Source organism: Hetaerina americana, unplaced genomic scaffold (genome assembly GCF_022747635.1).
Source record: "Hetaerina americana unplaced genomic scaffold, ioHetAmer1.1.p SCAF_42, whole genome shotgun sequence".
In the NCBI taxonomy this organism is placed as follows: Eukaryota; Metazoa; Arthropoda; class Insecta; order Odonata; family Calopterygidae; genus Hetaerina; species Hetaerina americana.
Window position 1 is genome coordinate 3,564,023 of NW_027287008.1, and position 18,007 is coordinate 3,582,029.

The 18,007-nt window shown below is 43.4% G+C and overlaps 1 protein-coding gene across 1 annotated transcript in view; it reads left to right on the top strand.

The window, feature by feature from the left end:
• Positions 1-512: 512 nt before the first annotated feature.
• The window catches only part of fz (frizzled class receptor), a 252,779-nt gene continuing 235,284 nt past the window's right edge, over positions 513-18,007 (top strand). Inside the window, exons 1-2 of the mRNA XM_071591153.1 lie at positions 513-2,022; positions 4,754-4,923. Coding sequence (XP_071447254.1) covers positions 845-2,022; positions 4,754-4,923 — 1,348 coding nt within the window. The 5' untranslated portion in view covers positions 513-844. The remainder of the gene's footprint in view (positions 2,023-4,753; positions 4,924-18,007) is intronic.

Genomic DNA, 18,007 nt, shown 5'->3' on the forward strand with positions numbered 1-18,007 from the left:
GCGCTAATTGCAGACATAATAAATTATCAAGTAAAATTTATCAACGGTGTAGTAATAATGGTATACTTTTATCCGATAAAGGAAGATCGGACTTCTATAGTAAAACTCGCAGGTGTAATACTGATTGAAATTTTACCTTTCCACTATTTATGCATGAATTGTGCAACAACATGATCGAAAAATGCTAAACTAGCATAATTTTTGAGTTACCCCCAATTGAATTAACTAAGGTGTGAACAATATGGGTAGCGTAGAGTTGAATTCAACTATAAACAGCCGCTCAGTGCTTGACTATCTACCAGAATATAGCAAAAATACATCTTAGGTGTTCACAATTATAATGAAAGCACCTTTAAATTCTCTCATCCGCGCGAATTCCTAACCAGCTACTCCATTTGCTACCAACGTCCAATAGCAGTCATCGTTACAACACTCCGAAAGGAGAGGGAAAAGAGGGGAGGAAGATGTGTCGGCCATGTTGGGAGTAGAAGTTTCAGTTCAGTTCACGGGAGGAGAGGTCGTGGTTGCCTGGCGTCAAGTGTGTAGTGTTTGCACTTCGGTGTTCGTCGATGTTACGCATGTGGTGTGTCTGTCAATAGTGTGCGATGGAGTAACTGTGAAAAATTAGTTCTTTAAAAGTCGTGAATGATTTTCTCGTGAAGATAGGTCTGTGTAACTGCTTTGCCTGTATATTTTATGAAGTCAACATTGGAATGCTTCGCTCGTGGCCCCCTGAGAGGACGAAGCAGGATGAGCGCTTCTATGTGTGTTGAGTAGTTAATATTTACAGGAATTTCTTCTTCTGCAATTAACTAGGGTAAAATTTGTCAATAATAATAAGACGATGGCGTGTTTACAGTCGCGGAATAGGCTCTTTTGTAAGAGTAGAACTCTTTCTGTAACTCTGTTGGTAATGTTTATTAGCATAACATCTTCACATCCTTCATCTGCATCGTCTTCTTCTGGCTCGGGAGGGATGACTTCCCGTGTAACCGATCGCGACAGCTTACCACACCATGGACGTTGTGAACCGATCACTATACCTTTCTGTCGGGATATTCAGTATAACGAAACTATCATGCCTAATCTTTTAAATCATCAAAAGCAAGAGGATGCTGCTCTTGAAGTTCATCAGTTCTTTCCTCTCGTGAAAGTTCGCTGTTCGACGGAACTTCAGTTCTTTCTGTGTTCTGTTTATGCTCCCGTCTGCACAATCCTTGATAGAGCGATTCCGCCTTGCCGATCGCTATGCATTTCGGCTCGCACCGGCTGTGAAGGGCTTATGAACAAGTTTGGTTTTCAGTGGCCTGAAGGTTTGGACTGCGCTAAATATCCTGAGTCGGGCACAGAAATTTGCGTGGGAGAAAATACCACCAGTTCTGAAAGTTCCGGTAGCGGTTCTAGCGGCGGTTCGGCGGGTACTACTGGTCATCCTCACCACCCTCACAATCCTCATTGGACAGGTGTCATGGGGGGAGCTATCGATACGACTGTTTTGAATGGAATTCGGACCTTCGCTGGGGTACCAGATTACGGAAGTGGGACTTTTGGTTTTCCCAGCGTCCCTGCTCGTGACTATGGTTTTGTATGTCCGCCCCAATTTAAGGTTCCTAAAGAATTGGATTACGTTCTTAAGGTTGGCGGGCGTACGGAGAGAGATTGCGGAGCTCCTTGCGAAGGAATGTTTTTCACGGCTGAACAGAGGAGATTTGCGAGATTGTGGACTGGATCTTGGTCCTTGTTGTGCCTAGTGTCGTGTTTGGCCACGGTTCTCACGTTTGCGGTGGATCCAGGACGATTTCGCTATCCGGAAAGGCCTATAATCTTCCTCTCTGGCTGTTACGCAGCCGTTGCCTTGGGCTACGCGGCGGGTTTCGCCCTCGGGGATTCAGCCGCTTGCCGACCGCCCTTCTCTCCGCCCGCTGAGCAGTTATCTCCCCGTCTGAAAATGGCATCTCTCATAACACAAGGGACCAAAGCCGAAGGGTGCACCTTGCTGTTTATGCTGCTGTATTTCTTTAGGTAAGATTTAAAAAAATATTATTCTATGGCAAGGGGGCTGGGTTCTTGCTTTTTGCTTTTGTATGATAGGCATTTTACTTTTTCGTATTTATATTGAATATTTCTAAAACCAATAATTTTTTGCTGTCATCATCTCTCTATGATAATTATGAGTAACTTGTCAGTGTATGGTATACATTTACATAAATAATTCTCCCAAAAGGTGTGTGGCAGGGGCCGCAAACGTCAGGTGGGAACAGTAAGTGATAAGGGAGGGGAAAAAGTGTTTTAAGGGTTTGGTTAAAGATATGCGTGCATGGTAGTGCAAATCCATGTACATGCCAGCAGAAAACGTAGTTCCAAACAAGTGTTAATTTCACCCGCTCTAGTCGATCTCGGGTGTGCATAGCAGGGAATAGAAATGCACCTCCACCACATCATTGTTTACTTCTCCTTTTTGTCAGTTTGCCTCATTCGTAGACGTATCAGTGCCTTAAAACGTCAATTTTTTTACGATCGATTTTGTCAAAGTAATAAGCAACTTGCAAATAACATTTGAAATAAAAATTAAGTGATTGTTTTAATTGCTCTGAAGCATACGTTCATCGGCGCATTTCTATTTCAATCATCGCCGTACAATATTGAGCGATTTCTGAATCTTTGTGGATTCTCTGATACATTTTAAACGTTTTCATATTTTTAGGTTGGAATTACCATATTAATTATTTAGTAAATATATATTAACGGAGACATTTATTACCAAGAGTAAGGTATGCATTTATTGGGACTAAGGATGAAATACTTTTCTTTTTTCCTCCGCGGGACGATGACATTAATCAACAGTCGTTGAGGAAGTACACTTTTTCCACCACCAGTTCAGGGTATACCTATTCTGTGCAATTTACTTCAGGTAAGCGCTTGAACACTTATGGATCCAAGGTTTTCATTCGCCCTACTCTGGCTTCACCTAATGTTTTCAGTTATACGAGGGTCATCCGGAAAGTAGTACCCGTTCGTGCCGCATGAAGTGCTGACGACGCGAGTAGCCGCTGGACGAGGTCAGATAGCTTCAGTGGCTTGTCTGCCTTCTCTGAGCCAAGTTGCGTGACGCTAGCATTGCCTGTGTTGTTTCTGTGATTGTTTACAATGTTTAAAAAAATTGAGAACGCCGCCAGTTGTGAAGTGAGGGCAGTGATTAAATTCCTCAATGCAAGAAACGTTCGCCCATGTGATATTCATCGCCAATTAAAGGAGGTGTATGGAGACAATGTAATGGACGAGTCGTCTGTTCGGCGGTGGTGTCGCAACTTCAACATGGGGAGGGGGAACACACACGACGATGAGCGTTCGGAGAGACCGTCTGTCATTACAGACCAACTGGTGAGCTCAGTTGACGAATTCGTGAGGAACGATCGGCGCGTCACAATTGATGACATCTGTGAGCATTTTCCCAATGTTTCTCGAACAATTGTTCATGAAATTGTTAAACACCATCTGCATTATGCAAAAATTTGTGCAAGATGGGTCCCTCGCGTATCTCAATGAGCTGGCGGCGAAGGACTATGCAGCAGGAATACAGAAACTTGTCACACGTTATGACAAATGCCTTAATTTGCTTGGAGATTATGTTGAGAAGTAGTTTAAAGTATCCTCTTTCAAATAAAATTTTTTATGTTTGTTAATATTTACTTTTGTGTCTTTATTTCACGAACGGGTACTACTTTCCGGATGACCCTCGTATCACGGATGAACATGATAGGGGGACAAAGGGATGTGATAAAACACGAGTAGGATTTAATTAAGTGGCCTTATCAATAGAATGGTGCATGGAGATGATAATGGAACGGACAGGAAAAGACTTTTATTATATATACTTTTAGGAACGAACGATATGGGCGTGAGATATCTTATGTATGTATTCCCAATGGAATCGCTCAGTCCCATCCTATTGCGGCACTCTAGTGATAATATTATTGATGTTGTCTAATCTAATAATTCAATCTCTTTCCGCCAAGGAAAAGAGTAAACACCAACTCTGGTAGACCCGATGCCCTCGCCTACATGATTCATCAAAGGGCAAATTATAAGAAAATTATTTTTGAATATCTTTATCAATTAAAACATTTTACTGTTGACACCTTAACTAACTTTTCTGTCGCGTGAGCAAAGAAAGATTGCCATTAATAACCCCTTGATTTGGACCTTGTTTAGTTTAAGTAGTCCCGCAATGAATAATTTTTAATTCCATGTGTCTGTTGAGCATCTTTTTAGATTTAGATTTTTATCCATTCTCGTCAAATTAATCAATGAGCAATGTTTTTGTTCGATTTCACTGTCTCCCCAGCCACGTAAAATAGGTTGTTAAGTTATATATTGTCACTGTTCTGTTTGAAGTGTTATTAATCATTGAAAATGTATGCTACGTCGGAATTCCGCAGTATATGTTTAGCTGTAGCACTTCCAGTTCACATCTCCACGAACGTATCTGAAATGCCAATGGAATGGTGATCATACATGCTATAATATCTTGCCTCTGGTTATTTGTCCTATGTTAAATGCTGAATGAAGGAGATACATTTTTAGGAGCATTTTGAAATGGAACTACATTTCTCTTTTTTTCAAATTCATTATGCTGATTTCGAAAATGATTCCTAATTTTTTTTAAATGACAGCGTTATAGCGGTTAAGAATTTGGTTTTGTTTCGCATCTTCGATTCATTCAATATCTTCTTCTGCGAATTCAAAATTTCAGCATGGCATCGTCTATCTGGTGGGTGATTCTGGCGTTAACGTGGTTCCTTGCTGCTGGTCTCAAGTGGGGGCACGAAGCCATCGAAGCCAACTCTCAGTATTTCCATCTTGCCGCCTGGGCAGTTCCGGCCGTCAAGACCATCACTATTCTTGCTATGGGAAAAGTTGAAGGTGAGTGCTTGGTGTAGATCTTATTTTCCCACCTGCTTTCAACGTAAAGACATGTATATTTTTTGATTTTCTAATCCCGTATGCTACCGGTAAAACTTTCCGGCAAACTTGAGAGGAAGACCCATCATGGTCTGTCACCAGGGTCCTCTTCAAGCTTCAGTCCTTCTCGTATAAAACTGACTGTTTCTTGAAGCTTGAAATCGCCCCTACGTGTGTTTCAAGTTTTATATCAATTCGCCTCTCTTTATTCCTTGAAAAAGTTTGTGATATTTATATGATATGACATAATCTGCGTTTTCTTCTCGAGTTCTTGAAAAATTTGATTGCTACTTTTCCTTTTTTTTCGGGTAGTTATTCGTTAAACATCGATATTAGATAACTTCTTGTAGGTTACCTGCCTCCTTTGAAAGGTTTCTGTCACGGAAGAAAATATATTTTCATGGTATTTTTCTCCTCGCGGAATCTCGAGTAGCCCTAAGAATATTTCACTTCATTCCTCCCCCATCCTCTTGGTGGGGGATATTGGACGGCCCTTCGCTGTCTGAATGTCAATCACTCAATTGCATTCATTCTACGATTGCTGCAGTCGAAAGCTCTCATTTTAGGATTCACCGGATGGTGTGGTTGGGATTTGATTTAAATTTACGTTTTCATATTCCGATTAATAATTGTTCATATATCCCTATTAATTTTTTAGGATTTTTCATATTTCGAAATGCCTGTTTATTTCCTAGGTTCTTTATTTCTTAATATTCATCATCAGTGGTCATTAATCCTAAGATTGATTTGACAAAGCACCCCAACACAGTTCTCCTATTGGATAGCGTTTTCATGTCTGCATGTTTCTTCTCTTTGACGTCTGTCATATGCTTTCCTTGTATCTCACCCGAGCGGACCTTGCCGTTCACTTTCCTTTCGAGGACTGTCTTCAACAGGCAGTCGTGTTTCAAAAGGTTTCCGATAAGCTTGCCCCTTCTTTTTTTCAGTTTTAGAAAGGCTTTTTTCTTCTCCTATTTTTAGAACCTCTTCGTAAGTAATTCGATCAATCCATTTGATATTCGTCATACTTCTACTGAATCTTGGTATTATTTGTTTAGAGCCCCCGGGGAGTATCCGCTGGAATACCTCCTCAGTCTCTGCATGAGTTTCGTTTTATATAGTCACTGTTACCTTTTCCAAATTTACCTTTAACTGTGAATGCCGACGTTATTAATTTTCAAGGGAAAAAATCATTTTCTATTATGCATTCGTACCCAGGAGAACAGGAGCGTTATGACCTTTCAGGCGTGATAAAAAAAATTTTCGTTGAGTTTATGTGTCGATGCCTCCTTCTGTATTCGGAGAAAAATACCCTCCGACGTCTTGTTCACGGTTCAAAGATAATCCAACTCATTCAATTTTGGCTTCAACAATTTAATGCGTAATATGTTTATTTTTTAATTTGTTATTGCATTCGAACTAACTTCTTATTTCCTATGCTATTTCTTAGGGCCAATTCAACTGCCTACTCTTGATGTTTTGGTATTTGCGTGAATTGTTGGCCACAATACCTCCGAATTGCGGGATTTCGTTTGCGTTGAAGTTGTGCTGGAATTGCTTGAATTTTAAAATCGCCCATTTCTTTTTTCGAGACACATTTTCATTAATTCTACATTGAAATCACGAGAAAATGTGTGCTCGGAACCCTACGGTTGATTATCCAACTGGTGATATGAATGCATTCGCTCCCTGTCGCCCATATTTCAATATCTGTCCCTTGAATGAGCCCCTCACGTGGAAGCTAGAGTGTTTAGGGTCTGACCGTTTGCGAACATTTTCCTCACGTCGTAGTTCTTGTGCGGTTTACTCTTTTGATTTATCTCGTTCTCTCGTCATTCTTCTGATTACCGGAAAAATGTGAATTATCTTATTTTATTCTGACCAGATTCGTTTCCTGGATCCCAACATCTTCGGCAAGAGTGTAGACTCTAATGCTTCTTGGCCTCCGGAATTTGAATTAGCGCGGTGTGGAAGTTGAAATATGGGGAGAGAGAGGCAAAGTAGTTTTGCGCTCGCAATTGTTTGAATTGACCTCCGATTCCCATCTCCTCCACTTCAGATATTCCGCAAGCTGCAAACGCCTCCGTTCCGAGCTCAACCCATTTCCATGCGCTCCCTCCTCCTCCTCCGCCCCCGGTGCCACACCCTCCGCCGTGCACATGACGACCATCCCCCGCCATCGTCCATCCCCCTTCCCCTCCCTTGATTCCTGATATTCACGCCGCTAACAATCCATAGGCTTTCCCGAACCTTACGGACGTTTACTCCGGGCAGTCTGAAACCATTTGTGTCCGCTGCTCCTACACGTTCGCTTGTTGTTTTCCCGTTGTAACCTAGGATTCCATTGTCATGGCGAATGAAATGGCAAATTCGCTTTGGCACAGCCGTCTTTTTTGGGAACGATTTCGTTGCGGTCGAGGAAGTATAGTTATTACGTGCTTAAATGCAAAGAGCAGTCCTAAAACGTTGAATTACGCTTGAATTGAATTGCTTCGGCAAACATTTGTGGATGTCAGAAAGCGTAAAAATCTTCCGATTTGGGTGAAGTATAAAATTAAATTTTGACCGTACTTAGCTGCAAAATTGAGTGTAGATATGTAATAGGCTGATTAATGCTTTGGATTATGAGTATTTTGATGTCTGATTCAATTTTTCTTGAAGACGAAATTTGGATAACCGTTCTTAACTCTTGAACATCTTAGTAGCATTTCATTCCCGTCCGAAATGAGTGATATCATAGATATTCTGACTGATTTAAAGGTGCTGAAAAAAGTTTATCTGACCGATAAAAATCTTCCTTTCTTTAAAGATTTTGCTCGTATATAATGCCGTTTCTGTATAAATCCAAATTGGGTACGTGGGTGCATACTCAATGGCAGATTGGGCGCCCTTTTGGGTAAGCATTTTGATTTTCGACTGCGCTTTTTCGTTTTCATCGGCGCCTGCGCCGTGTTATTTCGCCCGCGTTCGTCTGGAGGGCGTAGTACGATACGTCTTCATCCCTCGCCGTCCATTGTAATCACGACTCGTCGACTCCCTTCGGACCGCAGATCGGGCCCACGGCCCACTGTACCCTCCCTCCCTTCCCCGCCCACAATCTCCCCCCCCCCCGCTCTTCAAACCAGCTCCATACCTAACCCCCTCCTTACAAAAATGATGGAGGTAATGTTGCGTCACCGCCACGGAATTTCCTGCCGCCCCAGAGATTTTTCGGAATTGGTGGTTGGGAAGATGTATGGCGCGTATGCGCGCGTATACCTTTTGCTCATTCGAGGGGAGATACGGGAGGGGTGGAAATATCGCCCTCCGTTGTTTCCCCCTTCCCCCCACCCGTTTCCACCGCGACTGTACCGTGCCCTCCTCCGGGGCGAACCGTTTCGTAAATAATGATTTCGTTCCGGGGCTCGATGACAGAGCGATTAATTCTTTCGGATTCACGAGTGCCCTGGACGGCGTCGGAGCTATTGCCGGTTTAGATGATGATGAAGAGTTTAGCCGGGGCGAAAGTGCGTGCGTTGTGGTTGGAATCGAAGGTGTAATGAAGACGGTCTCGTTGGCCTCTTTTTATTTTATTTCCCGCAGATTTCGTTCGAAGTCTGGACCAATATTTACTGCGATCCTTTTGTTTTCTCACTTCTCGTTGAAGGCGTGCTCGTGGAGGGTTCTTGACGTGAGTGCAATGATCCCAACGGCGTTTGTCTGATGTGTTTATTTACCTCTCTGTCTTCCGTGCGATATGCTGATCGATTGACTCCGCGTCGTTAATATTTCATGTCTGCTATTTATTGGCTATGCGATCGAAATTTTCAATAATCGCGTTATATTATAGTAAAATAAATATATGACATCCGACATGTAAGAACTTGGTTATCAAGCCGAAGGCTGGTCTGATATGCGAGGATAGAGCTCACCCGATACTAAGCCTATTGGTGTGTGACATTCACACATTAGGATAGAGGGGCCAGTTCCTTTCACCGTGCTAACTACGGTTTTCCAACTGGATCCCGTATCCGAAAAGTCACACAGTTTAGGTGACGCTTAGGGTGCGCGGAGGCGTCGTCGAGATTCGAACCCTGTCCTTCCGGTCAGTAGCCCAGAGCTCTACTCACAATACTATCGCAATATCATATTCTATGTGAGGATAAGTGTACGGATATAATAATTTTAGGGTAATTGGTCGTGACACTGTGATCGTAGGGTATTCATATGTTCTTGTAAGATTGCATGGCCATAAAGACATTACCACTATTTGGTACGTATCAAAAGTTTATTTAGCGTGGGTTAATCAACCAATCAACACAATTACAATCAACCTTTAACAAATTGAATCGAAAGTCACGGAGCGAAATGCATAGTCTCCGCCATGTAGAACATACATCATTACCTCTGCTTACTTGCTAGCGTTGAATGAGAGAAGATTAATGAGATGTGGAGATGGAAGTGTACTTGCCTTAATAGTTGCAATGTTTCAAAGCCCAGTTGGTTGCTCTAGGGTTCTTAAAAAAACTGCAGTTGGTCCATAATAACTCCATTCACGGCTTCCAGTTGACGATGCAAAGGGAATTTAAAAATTATTTTCAGGTGATCTCAAAAGCTGTCTAGCTCTTTTATTTTGAAATGCTAAAGAAACGGGAGATGGATACTGTTATTTTCTTTTTGATAAATGACGCCCAAATTTGGAGCAAGGAGTTTTCAATGCCTTGTTTTCAGTAGTTCCGCATTACCCTACTTTCGGTGAGAAGTCTTCTTTTAAGGTGTGTGGTTTTGTGAAAAATAGATTATTTCGCTTGGAGGGCTGTCTGCTTTAGGAAGCTAGGTTTTCCATGGTTTCTCCTTGGTCATACTTTCGCTTAGCGTGCATGACAGCGTGCGAAATCGAGTCAAGGCTTGCGAAGAGCGGGCCTCATTGGCTCCGTCACTCGACTGCCTCCCAGGGGGAAAGGGAAGGGGCGGCTGGGCTTGGCCCCGCACGGCGCGGCGTGGGCGCCCTGTAACTGATTCCGCGGCGCATTGGGATGTTGATTCATTTTAATCGTCTTCATTTTTTCCGCTTATATGACGCTCCACCTTAATTTCTCAAAGTCGCAATAAATATAAATCTTGGCTCGCGGAGCTTATGATAAACCACTCGTGGAATTTGATTCGACTGTGCGAGTTCCCTTGTCTCCACTTCTCTCATTTATCATCGATGTCTGCTGGACTCAACCCGGTTTTTTTTCATGGCGAGGGCTCATTTTAATCGCCCTGGTGGTGTATCTGTATTTGGAGTACGTGTCATATGGTTGGGTGGTTCGCTGGCTGTTTTGTTCGCGCCACACTAAAATTTTCGGGCGCGTGTTTTGCCTTTCGTGCGTTCGGGAGAAATTATGTTTTTTCGTTGCCTGGAAAGAAATTATTCCCTGCATCAGTGTATGTTAAACGTTCAGTTTGTATTTTGGGAGGAAGGATGCCTTCTTCGTGTACCCGAATCAGATTAATTGCATCCTGTTATTTCAATTGTACCCTTTTGGGTTTCAACTCTCTACAAAAACCTTTTAGTTCACGTGATTTACCGAGTCTTGTCGTGGAGTTCTTATTGCAATTTTTGCACAGAATGATGTTGTTTCACTCTGGTATAAGCATCCTCGGGTCATACTTGGTGGAATTCTTATGTTGGTGCTGGGTTCGAGATCCCACCAATACGCCTATAAAATGTTTTGCATTTTTTTCTGGAAAGCTAAGCCAATAAAATATTCATAATATATCTGATCATTTATTTTCCTGCGAAATAATACGTTCCAAGGGAAAATTCATAATTTCTAGGATGAGTACGTATCTCCGGTATTCGTCCCTCCGATTCTCTTATCTCATCAATGGGTTTGTGTGTGTATTTATATTTACTGTTGCAGCGTGGCTTTAAACGTTTTAAGTGTATAATTGCAATGTTTATCTTGAGAGGTCCCCATTTAATATATATGTTTGTAGTAGTTTCGTCGTCACTGCCATAGTTTGCGACGGCGAGAATTCCAACGCTGAATGACTCAAATGAAGATACCATGCATCGCTATGTAACTTACCATACTATCAAGTTAGTTTCAACTAGCAGGCAAGTTCGTACACCGCTCGTACCGCTTGTGGGAATATTCCGAGGTGGGTGTTTTGGCGACAGATTTCAAAAGATTGACGTTCCTTTTGTTGGGTACATTTTGAGAAGATGGCCTAGAGGTTGTTTATGGTTAGATTACGATTAGAAGTATTTTTAGCTGATTTTCCCTCTTCCTCAGTTACACGATGTTCCTTGCCGTGAGTTCCAGCTCGTAAAGGAAAAGAATTTTTCCGTCACCGGTGTTACAGTGCCTCATCCATTCCACGAGATATCCGAGGAGCTAAAATTTTATCTGCTGCGCACTTTGATTCCTTGCGGTGAAAGCCATGGTGGCACTTTTATCAAACTCGCTTTGTCTCGCAGTCTGCCGTCTATTCTTCTTACCCCCGCACTCTCCCCCCCCCCCCCCTGGTGGATATTCAGCAGCGCCGCCCCCTTTGCACCCTCCGCGGTGCTCTCGCGATCATCTCGACAGGAGTTTGCTTTCAGCCCCTTTCCCGCCCCAGCTCGCTCCCACCCCCCACCCGTGGCCGCCGCCTTTCGCCGATTCTCTCTCTCGCTCTCTTTATTGACTCTGGGGGGACTTGTCTTCCATGTCCTCGGTTCATCATCGATTTCGTTGCCTCCTCCTCGGTTGTGCGAGAGAGAGATTGCAGATCCGTGTCGGTGATCTTTCCCTTTGATGTTTTACAGCCGAGGAAAAATAGCCTGCCTTCCTGTTTCCGCGGAGCAGCTTCGAATTTCCCCTTCGATTCGTTCGCGGGCCCCGGCCTCTCAAGCTGCCCACACGTCCCTGACTGGCTAATCCGTCAGCAGCCCAAGTGTCGAAAGAATGATGGCGCAGCTATCCCCCACGTTGCTTGTACCGTGACGAAGATGGTTGTTCAAACGGAAAATTGTCTTTTTTATCGGGCGTGTATTTAGATTTTGTGTGAATTGGATGGAGCGAACTGTGTTCGGCTTTAGCGCGTGGGATGATTCCATGAGGCGCTCATACTTATGAGTTTTCCACTTCACCGTACACACTGAGGTCCTCTTTGTTGTCTCCTCTGGAAAAGCCTTTAGAAATTGCATTCACCTATCTTTCTCTGGTTTCCTTTTATTCCGTCTTGGATGCTGCCCCTCTCATTAGCCAAGATAAGTAATAATAATTGAACAATGTGATAAACCCTAAACTGTCTTCGTTCTGTAATGAGTATCATTTCGTGTTGAGCAATCTGAGAGGACTCGAGCGAAATTCCTCGGAATTTAAACATCCAAACATGACATAAACATCTGTAGAAGGAAGGGGAATAATGGTGGAAGCTCCCGTCCTTTCGGGTGATGACTCAAAACAAAGGTTTTCTCCCTGTTTGATAAATTATTATAGTAAAATGCTTTTCTATTATGTCGTTTCCTATTCCCGCCACACGAGTACCACGTTCCACTCGTAAAGCAACGCAGGTGACTTGGCCAACTCAGATAATGCAGGCAAATTCCGCCGGGCGACAAGGATAAGAAACCGCGGACGCCAACGCCGCGGTTAGAAGCTTTTGTAATAAAAGATAAATAATAAGTATGAATGCACTGAATGATCACACGATGTGATAAATATTTATTTCATCCGGTAATGTCGTTGAGAGAAAAAATATGTTTGGAATGGAAACACTCGCAATATATTTGGCCAAATAACAACTCAAAGGAATGGGTAAATGAAGAAAGGGCTACGGGAATGACGAAAAATGCTTAAGGAATACTGAAGGAGGGCCAATGTCTAGGCATGAAATTGAAAAAAATGGAGGATAGCATTGGCCAATTATACATGTGATTTCATGGAGAATACACACTCTTAAGCTAGTTATTTAATTGAATTACTTTCCCTTTCATTTAATTTTCGCTCTTTTCTTTTCCATCATTTTCGTCTTCTTCCCTGATTTTTCTGGTACAATTGAAAACGATTATTCTCCGCTAAGCCTTTTAAATTGCATAGTTTTTTTGTTCTCTTTTGATTGATGATAGTTCTTGATACATTATTAATGTTGTTAAGAGACCGTGTATGTATTAATCGGATCGCTTACACTTTTCTCTGTATCCTTGTAAATGTAAATTATTTCTCTGGTTCGCCAGAGTCAATCGTGTTCGTTCCTCTTGGGCTGTTTCCTCGCAATAAATTAAAGGTCTGGATGTCAGAATACCGTTCACCGCGCGCGCGTGACGCCATCCCCCCCCCCCACCCTTGTGCCCTTCCCTCTCTCTTCTGGGCAAATACTCTGCCGCACACTCCGTAAGCAAATGCGTGAGTATCGATCGGGAGGACCCCCTCTTATCACACCCTTCCCCGGCTTTTTTCTTTTTCCTCCCCGCCCTCCTTTTTCAAATATAAATTGTGAATTGTGGTGTCGTCTCCGGCTCTCGCCGTGGTGCGTGCCGGGAGGGCGGGAGGTAAGTGGGGGGCAGTGGCGGCACTATTCCGAGCCCTGCCGTGGAATGCGAGGAAGGGCTTGTGGAGGGGTGGGTGGGCGGGGTCGTGTCTTTCGCGAGATGCCAGCGGGTCCCCGACTCACCGCGTTGAATAATAAATGCACCCATCGCGCGGGGGAGGGCAGACGGCAGGGATAGTAGTGAAGGGAAGTTTAGTGGACTTACGCGACGTCCTCTCCTTATGCAGGGTGTGGGGAGTGGATGCCGGGGGAGATTTTTCGAGTTGGCCTTTGTTTTTTTTTAATAATTTTATTTTTCGAGGAGGGCCGAGGGAGTTTTCAAGCATCCTGTCCCCAGGCTCTCTCTCTCCATTCGTGCCTGGTGTCGTGCTGGTGGGGGTGTGGACAATCGTACTCGGGAGAGAAAAAGGGAAAGCGCCGGACTCTTTTTGGTGGAGCGCGTCGTCCTCTTATATACGTATACTTTCGTACACTCTCCTCTTCCCTCACTCCCATGCCCCTCGACCTCTCGCCTTGCCCATTCCGGCGAGAATTTAATTTCGCATTAGGGATCACTTGGCCTTATCCTTTGCCGGCTCACTCGGAACGTGCAGAAGAAATTGCGGGTGGGTCAGGCCGTGTAAAAACCGCTGTTGTTAGTTGATTAAATAATACCGGGTTGAGGATAAATGAAATTGCGGTACATTTTGGCCTAATTAGTGAAGCATATATCTCTAGAAGTGTACATAAACGTATGTAACAGGAAGATTTCTCTCTAAAAAATTACGCCTGTATGATAAAAATTGATTTCGTTTCAGGTATGCAAATTCTGTGTAAGATTCATGGTTACAACGCAAAGCCTACACACACACACACACACACACACACATATATATATATATATATATATATATATATATATATATATATATATATATATACTACCTTGATCAAAAAGTTCCCGGAATAACCACCGTGTGGCGCTCCCATCGTTCCGATTTGAGTTCTGTTTTTTTTGTTAAATTGGTACATCTGTTGTTGATATTCCCTTTAAATCTTAGTGTCATAACTTGACATTTGCAAAAGTTACGTAGCCAAGAGTACATCTATCTCTGTGTGTGTTGGCGATTTTTTACAATTGCAGAAATGGATTTAAATTTGCAACAACGAACTTCTATTAAATTTTGCGTAAAAAACGGATTTAGTGGCGCACGGACGTTGGAAATGTTGGAAAAGTGTTTCGGCAACGATTCTCTAAAAAAAACGGTCGTTTACCAGTGGCACGAGCGGTTCAGAAGTGGTCGTGAGTCAATCGAAGATGATGAACGCAGTGGCAGACCATCGACATCGAAAGTCGGTGAAAAAATTGATAAAGTAAAAGAAATGTTGGTCGATAACCGCAAATTAACCATCAGAGAAATAGCGGAGGACTTGAACATTGCCTATGGATCCGCCCAAGACATTGTGGTTAATGATTTGGGTTTCCGTCGTGTAGCATGCCAAAAGACCTCAATTTCATGCAAAAAAGAGACCGTGTTGACGTCGCAAAAGACATGATTTGCGAGGCTGAATCCGATCCCACATTCATCAAAAGGATCATTACTGGAGACGAGACGTGGGTTTATGAGTACGACACGCAATCCAGACATCAGGCAAGTGAATGGCGTTCACCAAATGAGCCGAGACCAAAAAAACCACGTCGTTTTCAGTCAAAAAAGAAGGCAATGCTGACGGTTTTCATGGATTACAACGGTGTAGTGCATCATGAATTTTTGCCAGAAGGCCAGACAGTAAACAAAGAGTATTATTTGGGCGTTATGAGACGTTTGCGTGAAGCAATTCGCCGAAAGAGACCAGAAATGTGGGCAGAAAACTCGTGGATTTTGCACCATGAAAACGCACCGTCGCACAGTGCTATCATTATTCGTAATTTTTTGACGAAAAATGCAACAAATACCATCCAACAGCCACCGAATTCACCTGATTTGGCTCCCTGTGACTTCTTTCTGTTCAATCGAGTTAAAAAACCATTACGGGGAACGCGTTTTAGCAGCCGAGAGGAAGTAATGGAAAAATCGCAGGAAGCACTGATGGACATACCGAAAACCGAATATAAAAAATGTTTCGAGGATTGGATCAAGCGCTGGCATAAGTGTGTTGCAGTCGATGGGGATTACTTTGAAGGGGACAATATAGATTTAGATGAATAAACTTGTATTTTTAATTTTCTGAATAAATTCCGGGAAATTTTTGATCAAGGTAGTATATAACAAGAAATTTTCAATTATAAAAGCGGACTGCAAGACGAATAAGGCGATTGCACTCCACAAAATATTCATATTGTTATGATTGAATTTGTTTTGACTTGATGCCTTGGAAAACCTAATTCTGAATTACTGCGTATTTGTGGCTGGAAGGTGAGCTGAAGTCTGAATAATGGTTTACTTTGCGATTTCCATTTATTTTTCACCGTTGTATTTTTTGTTTCGCGCCCGCGCTCACCTTTGTTTATTCCGAGCGATTCCCGTGCCACGCGTTTATTTCCGTCTCATTTACGGCCGCACCTGCCTTTGTTGCCGGTGCGATGGGCAGTCCGTCCTATTTCTCGTCCGGCGCTCGCCTCTTGAGCAGCTCAAAGGTAGCCAGCCGTTGGTGCCCAAGCGCGCCGCTTCAGATTCACTGTCCGTTTGTGCGAATTGGAGGGCTCCAATACCAGGGATGTGTCGATGGGGTAATATAGTTTTATGTTTTCCCAGGGATTTCCCGCTAACGGCGGAGCGGGTGTCGATATCGAAGTTGTTTATTCACTTTATCATATCAATTTTCGTTCAAAGTTCAAAATGTGAGAGGCATGTCTGGTCCCCTGCTGTGGGTGGGTTTTTTTAAGTATTACTTATTTTAATAGTTTCGAATTTTCGGTACTTCATCTATTTGAGGAACGGAAGATCTTCCATCGAGGGCGATTTTGTAATCGTCAACCTTCTCCATTCTCCTTTTCTGTAGCACTGCAGTTAGTCGGCGCAAATGCGTGTCGTTGTCATGGTCATGAATGTGCATGTCGCTTTGGTGTCCCGCAAGAATGCATGCCCCACTTACGCTTCTTGCCACTTCTCTGCGATCGTAGCGTGTGCATTGACTTAAGGCCTTTTCGTATTATGAACTTATATTTTGAATAGTATTTTACTTAATTTGAAAACGGTTTTAATGCGAGAAGTGCTGTGCCGGGATATTTCAAGTAATTTGTTAAGCAGTTATCAGTGGCGATTTTTCTGGTTTAATATGGGAGAAAACTGGTGTCAATATGATGGAGCGGTCCTCTTATTGCTATAACATGGTCTCTCTTGTGTAGAGAATTATGTTAAACTTAGTGCATACTGCGTAACTAAAATGTCCATTGGTACGGAGTGATTCCACATCCTAGCGGCAGAGGCATGAATGTTTTCTAGTAGAAGAATATTAACTTGATCAATGGACATTATTTAATTATTCCATTTTGACAATGGAAGCATTGCAAAATGGTGGCTTGTAGTTAGAGGTTGTAATTTTTGGTTGTTTCATACGTATAGTGTTTACCCTTTTTGGTATTTCGGCATTAGGCACAGGAGGCAGTCTTTTATTTTGCCCTTTCGGCGTGCGAACAAAGCGAGTTGAATCCTTATTCCCTCCCTGTCGCTCTTCTTTCACATCTTGTCTTAGTTTTTATTATTTTAAGGCTGAATAGGACTGGGTAGCCTGTCAATTTTGACATTGATTTGTCTAGAGTCGAACTTTTTCCCCCCACTCACTTGGCCCCCCTTGAAGTTTCACGCTGGCACACACTGGAGAGTTTAACTTTGGTAAATTTTTCGTGCTCTCCGGGGGAGGGTAATCCGACAGTATCGTCGTAGTTCGCCCCTCGCACTCTCCCCCTCGTTATTAATGTCCGTCCTCATCTCGCCGCGTCGTCGCTAACGTTGTATCAACGGGGTTTATAAGACCTTATCAAGGCCCATAAATTACCCCTCCGTTTTCCACAATTTCTCCCCCCCCCCCAACCTCACCTCTTCTTTCTCCCTCGTCGAATCTCGGCGCGGAGACTGCTGTGGACTGGGGAAGAGAAGGCGAGTGAGAAGGCTCGTGTGGGCTAAGGAGATTGAGGGAGGGGGTGTTTGCTTGGTGGAGGTAGTGGGGGGGGGGTGGCGGCGGAAGGTAGCGTAAAGTTTAGGGGACGGCACTGAGGTTTCCCCTTCTTCCCTTGTGCTGAGACATGAGGGCATTGCAGCGAAGGGAGTGGCGCTGAGGGCTTCGCTCATGTTTTAGGGTTTGCGCGACGTCCATGTGGATCGTTTTAACAGAACCGAGGCCGCCAGGCAGACGACGGTCTTGTGTGCTGTAGATTAACGAATGTCCATTTGCAACTTGGTGCTCTCTGCAGGAGGCAGGTCGAGTCCGTTTCGATCGCCATCTGTTTTCACTTGCGTCAAAATCGGCTGTTCATTATGTTCTACCTAGCGCGTACCTTATCCTCTACTACGCTCTCCTCCGTCCCTTTTTACCCAAGTTTGGTTTTACAGGGGTAGTT